The 7,978-nt window shown below is 42.0% G+C and overlaps 1 protein-coding gene across 1 annotated transcript in view; it reads left to right on the forward strand.

The window, feature by feature from the left end:
• PEG10 (paternally expressed 10) overlaps positions 1–7,937 on the forward strand; it is a 13,672-nt gene extending 5,735 nt beyond the window's left edge. The window contains 2 exon segments of the mRNA XM_011955091.1: positions 1,578–2,749; positions 2,752–7,937. Coding sequence (XP_011810481.1) covers positions 1,578–2,749; positions 2,752–3,926 — 2,347 coding nt within the window. The 3' untranslated portion in view covers positions 3,927–7,937.
• Positions 7,938–7,978: the final 41 nt, after the last annotated feature.

Here is a 7,978-nt window from a genome sequence, read left to right on the forward strand (position 1 = left end):
TTCAAAGTTTCTTTAAAAGTTTTATAAACTTTTCAAAGTTTCTTTAAAAGTTTTATAAACTTTTCAAAGTTTCTTTAAAAGTTTTATAAACTTTTTAAAGTTTCTTTAAAAGTTTTATAAACTTTTTAAAGTTTCTTTAAAAGTTTTAAACTTTTTAAATTAAAGTTTTTAAAACTTTTGTAAACTTTTACATATTATGTTTTAAACTTTTTATATATTTAAATTTTCCAAATATGGGACTTGAGATTATTAATAAAATTTAAAATAATTAAATCATTCTAAATGCATGTAACTGTATTTTCAGCAAGTACACAGGCAGACACTGTGTCGGGATTTTTTATATGTGTGATTTATTGTCATTGCACTCATAATTAGAATGCTTAAACACACACCCTACCCCCACCTCCCCACACACATCCACTCACCTGCAGGAATGCAGCCCTGTCCCACCTTAACATTACAAACCTTCACTTGGGGCTATGCTGACAAATCTTGGTTAAAAACTATGGATCACAAACTGGTGACCTGCAAGACAAATAAGGCCTTGGATTTGACCAACACAGTGTTTTTAAAAAAGTAAACATCTTTAGGTGGGAAATGCATGCCCATGTTGCTATAGTTGCAGCCCCTCCCTCTTTTAATTCCACTCTCTTTACACAGATATTCACCTTTCTATTTTCTAATTAATAACTTTGTTAATATCAGCTAACCATTATTGAATACTCACTACATAATTTACCTGCACTATTTAATTAAGTCCTCACAATTAGTTTGAGGTATACTATTATTGGGCTTCTTTGAATGCCCCATTGTATAGCTTCTCCTAGGAGGCATCAATTAGTATTTCTTGAATGACTGCATAAATGACAAGGGAAACTGACATACACATATTGCTGCTTAGTGCCATTTCTGTCCCACAGAGAATTTTCTTTGGGGATTTAAATTATGGTCAGAAAAGTAATTTAGGCAGTCCTGTGGTTTTTGTGGTGGTGGTTGTTTGATTTGATAACCAGTTACCTTCTCTGTGGCAGTGAAACAGGGTTGTGACAGTTGGCCAGAGTACCCTCCCGCCCACAGGGCTGATGAATACATGCGTTGTGATTGTAATACTCCCCTCTGTTTTAATTAGCTTCTATTAGTTGTAGTATTAACTATTTTTGGCGAGCTTCTTTAATAACAAAGTTATTATTTTGGCTTTAATTTGCATAATTGATCTGGTATCCATGTTTGCCTTGAAGTTTCTCCCTCTGTTTCAGTACAAAACTACTTGTTTAGAGGGTTTCAACTTTTTTTTATAGTTTATAAAGGTAAGCATGCTGTTGATAATGTATTGTTGCATCATAATGAACAGGTGGCCTTTGAGGAAGACAAGGTCATTTGAACATTAAAAACTAGTTTCTTTTTTGTTATCTATGGTGCTGATTGATACCTTTCTCTTCAAAGTTTGTTTTCTTTGTTCGCCAATTATTAATGTAAGTGTATAGAGCAAGGGATAATTTAAATACCAAATCCTTTGTGTCTGCATTTTGCTGCTTTGAATGTATAAGTCGGATTTATACATTTATCTTTATTTACAGAAATAAGCGGATTTTGAAAACAAAAAAAAGAAGGAGTGGAAGAGGGGGCCAGGATCCAGGCCTCCATCCCCACAGAAGTGAAGCTACAGCTGGGAGGTCTCCTCCCACCCCAACCGTCACCCTGGGTCCCGACTGCCCACCTCCTCCCCCTCCCCCTCCCCCCAACAACAACAACAACAACAACTCCAAGCACACCGGCCATAAGAGCGCGTGTGTCCCCAACATGACCGAACGAAGGAGGGATGAGCTCTCTGAAGAGATCAACAACCTAAGAGAGAAGGTCATGAAGCAGTCGGAGGAGAACAACAACCTGCAGAACCAGGTGCAGAAGCTCACAGAGGAGAACACCACCCTTCGAGAGCAAGTGGAACCCACCCCTGAGGATGAGGATGATGACATCGAGCTCCGCGGTGCTGCAGCAGCTGCTGCCCCACCCCCTCCAATAGAGGAAGAGTGCCCAGAAGACCTTCCAGAGAAGTTCGATGGCAACCCAGACATGCTGGCTCCTTTCATGGCCCAGTGCCAGATCTTCATGGAAAAGAGCACCAGGGATTTCTCAGTTGATCGTGTCCGTGTCTGTTTCGTGACAAGCATGATGACCGGCCGTGCTGCCCGCTGGGCCTCAGCAAAGCTGGAGCGCTCCCACTACCTGATGCACAACTACCCAGCTTTCATGATGGAAATGAAGCATGTCTTTGAAGACCCTCAGAGGCGAGAGGCTGCCAAACGCAAGATCAGACGCCTGCGCCAAGGCATGGGGTCTGTCATCGACTATTCCAATGCTTTCCAGATGATTGCCCAGGACCTGGATTGGAACGAGCCTGCACTGATTGACCAGTACCACGAGGGCCTCAGCGACCACATTCAGGAGGAGCTCTCCCACCTCGAGGTTGCCAAGTCGCTGTCTGCTCTGATTGGGCAGTGCATTCACATTGAGAGAAGGCTGGCCAGGGCTGCTGCAGCTCGCAAGCCACGCTCGCCACCTCGGGCGCTGGTGTTGCCTCACATTGCAAGCCACCACCAGGTAGATCCAACCGAGCCGGTGGGAGGTGCCCGCATGCGCCTGACCCAGGAGGAAAAAGAAAGACGCAGAAAGCTGAACCTGTGCCTCTACTGTGGAACAGGAGGTCACTACGCTGACAACTGTCCTGCCAAGGCCTCGAAGGCTTCGCCGGCGGGAAACTCCCCGGCCCCGCTGTAGAGGGACCTTCAGCGACCGGGCCAGAAATAATAAGGTCCCCACAAGATGATGCCTCATCTCCACACTTGCAAGTGATGCTCCAGATTCATCTTCCGGGCAGACACACCCTGTTCGTCCGAGCCATGATCGATTCTGGTGCTTCTGGCAACTTCATTGATCACGAATACGTTGCTCAAAATGGAATTCCTCTAAGAATCAAGGACTGGCCAATACTTGTGGAAGCAATTGATGGGCGCCCCATAGCATCGGGCCCAGTTGTCCATGAAACTCACGACCTGATAGTTGACCTGGGAGATCACCGTGAGGTGCTGTCATTTGATGTGACTCAGTCTCCATTCTTCCCTGTCGTCCTAGGGGTTCGCTGGCTGAGCACACATGATCCCAACATCACATGGAGCACTCGATCTATTGTCTTTGATTCTGAATACTGCCGCTACCACTGCCGGATGTATTCTCCAATACCACCATCGCTCCCACCACCAGCACCACAACCACCACTCTATTATTCAGTAGATGGATACAGAGTTTACCAACCAGTGAGGTATTACTATGTCCAGAATGTGTACACTCCAGTAGATGAGCACGTCTACCCAGATCACCGCCTGGTTGACCCTCACATAGAAATGATACCTGGAGCACACAGTATTCCCAGCGGACATGTGTACTCACTGTCTGAACCTGAAATGGCAGCTCTGCGAGATTTTGTGGCAAGAAATGTGAAAGATGGGCTGATTACTCCAACGATTGCACCTAATGGAGCCCAAGTTCTCCAGGTGAAGAGGGGGTGGAAACTGCAAGTTTCTTATGATTGCCGAGCTCCAAACAATTTTACTATCCAGAATCAGTATCCTCGCCTGTCTATTCCAAATTTAGAAGACCAAGCGCACCTGGCAACGTACGCTGAATTCGTACCTCAAATACCTGGATACCAAACATACCCCACATATGCCGCATACCCGACCTACCCAGTAGGATTCGCCTGGTACCCGGTGGGACGAGACGGACAAGGAAGATCACTATATGTACCTGTTATGATCACCTGGAATCCACACTGGTACCGCCAGCCTCCGGTACCACAGTACCCGCCGCCACAGCCACCGCCTCCACCACCACCGCCGCCGCCACCTCCATCTTACAGTACCCTGTAAATACTTGTCATGTCCTTCAGGATCTCTACCCTCAAAATTTATTCCTGTTGAGCTTCTCAATCAGTGACTGTGTGCTAAGTTTTAGGGTACTGTATCATCAGGCCACCTGAGGCACATCCTCTCTGAAACAGCTATAGAAGGTCAGGGCCACCCTGGACTGGCACACATCCTAAAACACCAAAAGACCTTCAACATTTTCTGAGAGCAACAGAGCATTTGCCAATAAATTATCTCTCATTTTTCCACCTTGACTGCCAATCTAACTAAAATAATTAATAAGTTTACTTTCCAGCCAGTCCTGGAAGTCTGGGTTTTACCTGCCAAAACCTCTGAATTATAGGCTGCCAAATTTGTTCTTTAACATTTACAGAGAAGCTGATGCAAATGCAGGAAATGCTGATTTCTTTATGGAGGGGGAGACAAGGAGGAGGAGGACATGACTTTTCTTGCAGTTTCGGTACCCTCTTTAAATCACTGGAGGACCGAGGCCTTACTAAGGAAGCCAAAATTATCGGTGCAGTATGGAAAGGCTTCCGTGATCCTCTCGCTGCACCCTTAGAAACTTCACCATCTTCAAACTCCACTTCCATGGTTCTGTTCATTCTCAAGGAGCAGCAACTTGACTGGTTTTCCCAGGAGCAGGCAAAACCCTTGTAACATGAAACATCTCAGGCGTGAAAAGAAAGTGCTCTCTCAGATGGACTCTTGCATGTTAAGAGTGTGCCTTCACATCATGGTGCAAATCACATGTACCCAAGGACTCCGGCTTTGACATAACACCTTACCGTCATCATGCCATAGTGGCTTCCACAAAGCATTAAACCTGGTAACCAGAGATTACTGGTGGCTCCAGGGGTATTAGATGTTCGTGAAATGTGACCACATCTCAATTACCTTCGAGGGCTAAAGAATAGCAGATCAAAAGGACTCCAAAATCCCGTACCCAACTCTTAAAAGATTTGTCCTGGTACTTCAGAAAGAATTTTCATGAGTGTTGTTAATTGGCTGGAAAAGCACCAGCTGACATTTTGGAAGCATCTATCCATGTGTCTGTCTCCATGTGCATCTGGGCATTCCATCTTCAGTCCCCTCATTAGACTGTAGCGTGTTAGGATGTGTGGAGAGAAGAGAAATGATTTAGCACCCAGATTCACACTCCTATGCCTGGAAAGGACATCTTTGAAGAAGAGGAATTAGGGCTGTGGACACTGTCTTGAGGATGTGGACTTCCTTAGTGAACTCCACATTACTTGACGGTAACCACTTCAGAAGGATCAGAATCCATATAATGAAAAGGGTCCCTCTAAAGGATGGAGCTGATGTGAAGCTGCCAATGGATGAAAAGCCTCAGAAAGCAACTCAAAGAACTCAGAGCAACGAACAACACAAGAGTTGTCTTCAGCCAAGTGACACCTCTGGTGTCCCCTGGATGCTTTGTGCTAACCTGGGACTGCCTGACTTTCTTTAGCCTGGTCCCTTGCTACTACCTTGAACTGTTTTATCTAACTTCTCTTTTTCTGTTTAATTCTTTACTACTGCCATTGACCCTGCTGCAGGATTTGTATCATTTTCCTGCCTGGTTGCTGAGACTCCATTTTGCTGCCACACACAGAGATGTAACAGGAGGCTTTAATTGCCAAAACACAGTTTGAGCGGTAGAAAACAACATGGTGTATATCTCAAATTGCCTGACGTGAAGAGGAGTCTTAACGGTGAAGTTTCACTTTTCATCAGCATCATCTCTCACATGTTCATTATCAACCACCCTTATTCTTGCATGTTTAAATACTTAAAATTTTTAGTGTAATTTTTAGTGTAAGTGTTTTGAAGTGGTGACTAGGCTTTCAAAAATTTCCATTGAATTACAAAGTACTATCCAATTCTTACTGTTAGAGTTAAACTAAGTAAAAATGATAAGTAACATAGTGTAAAATATTTCTTTACTGTGAAGTTCTTACAACGCTGTGAATGAGAGGCTCCTCAGAACTGGAGTATTTGTATAACAGTTCATCCTGTTCATCTTCAATTTTAACATCATATATGATTTCAATTCTATTAATTGGGCCTTTAAAAGTCATATAAAAGGATATAAAATTTCAAAAGAGAAACCTAATTGACTATTTAATCCAAAACAACTTTTTTTCCTTCAATGGAATCAGAAAGCTTGTCAATCACTCATGTGTTTTAGAGTAATTACTTTTAAAATGGTGCATTTGTGCTTCTGAACTATTTTGAAGCGTCACTTCTGTTTACCTCAAGTATCAATTCATCCTCCATACCTTTGAATTCAAGTTGTTTTGTGTCAAATTTACAGTTGTCAATTGATCTTCAAGCTGCAGGGTGCCTAGAAATGGGCCATTGTCTGTAGCCCTGGCATGTGCACACGGACATTTGCCACCACTGCAAGCAAAAGTCTGGAGGAGTTCCCCAACGACAAGAATGATCAGGGAGAATATGCGGCTGTGGGTTAACAACTCAGAAAGTCCCTGATCCACATTTGGCTGCTTACTAAAGCTTGTGATTAACTTTTTGGCAGTGTGTACTATGCTCTATTGCTATATATGCTATCTATAAATGTAGATGTTAAGGATAAGTAATTCTAAATTTATTATTCTATAGTATTGAAGTTTGGTTAAGTTTCCTTTCACTCAATTGATTTCTTTTATTGTTAATCAAATTTATGTTAATTGGATCCTTTAATTTTTTTGGCATTTTCCAACAAAAATGGCTTTATTCATAAGAAAGGAAAAAATCAATGGAATTTGATATCTAAAGAAGTTAGAAAGGGAGCAAAATCAAAAACATGAAGGAGATAGATTATTAAGCAAAATCAATCGCTGAGTTTTTGAAACAAACTGGCAAAATTAATTAATTGACTTTTGGCCCAAATTTACATTGTTAATTAAATCAAGAAGGAAGAAGATCTAAGAGCTCCCATTGATAGGCAAGCCTAGAGAGAACTAGCTAAATTTATCATGCTAGGATATTGAAACAGAGAAAGTTTACATACATTTATGAAGGGTCAATTTAGTTTAGACAGTGAGGTATTTGTCCTAGATAGTGGAAAAAAGGAGAATTAGTCTGATGGAATCATGAAGTAATACAGTGAACTTGCAGGTGCACAAAATAAGGGGGCCACATCTATATGGTGCAGTCTGGAATTCTGTTTAAGTTTGCAGGTACCTCTTGGACTTCTGAATTGATCCAGTTGTCATCCACCACAGACATCTCACATCAGATACAGACAGTTCCAAGATTGACAACAGAGAACACCCTGCTGGAAAGACCTGGGCAGAAATGGAGAGCCCTGCGGGAGCCATGTTACATTTTCATCTAAAGAGAGAAGACACATCTGATGAGACTGAAAGTTCTTTGTTGTTTTAGATCGTAGAATGGTATTGAATTGGTCTGTGGAAAATTGCATTGCTTTTATTTCTTTGTGTAATCAAGTTTAAGTAATAGGGGATATATAATCATAAGCATTTTAGGGTGGGAGGGACTATTAAGTAATTTTAAGTGGGTGGGGTTATTTAGAATGTTAGAATAATATTGTGTATTAGATATCGCTATAAGTGGGCATGTGTACTTACTTGTGACCCTTTACCCTGTAATTGCTATCCTTAAAGATTTCAAATAAACTCAGAGGGAACTGCAGGGAGACCAACTTATTTAGAGTGAATTGGACATGGATAAAAACCCTAGTGGGAGAAAGTTCAAAGGTGATTAGATTAATAGTTTAATAGAGGATGAGTGCCCTTTGATAAATTACTGCTGGAATGAAATTGTCAATGATGGATGGTAAATTTTCATGGAAGTTATAAAAGTGATAAATAAAAACCATTGCTTTTACCCCTGTCAGTAGCCCTCCTCCTACCACTGAACCCCATTACCCCTACCCCCTCCTTCTAACTTTATTGCTGTATTCTCTTCACTCTATATTGCTCTCTATTTGCTAATATTGCATTGCTGTTACAATAAAAATTCAATAAAGATTTAGTGGTTAAGTGCAAACTGTGTCCTGATCATTTCAGCATCGAGGGAATGGGGTGGGG

The sequence above is a fragment of the Colobus angolensis genome, unplaced genomic scaffold, assembly GCF_000951035.1.
Source record: "Colobus angolensis palliatus isolate OR3802 unplaced genomic scaffold, Cang.pa_1.0 Scaffold394, whole genome shotgun sequence".
Lineage (NCBI taxonomy): Eukaryota > Metazoa > Chordata > Mammalia > Primates > Cercopithecidae > Colobus > Colobus angolensis.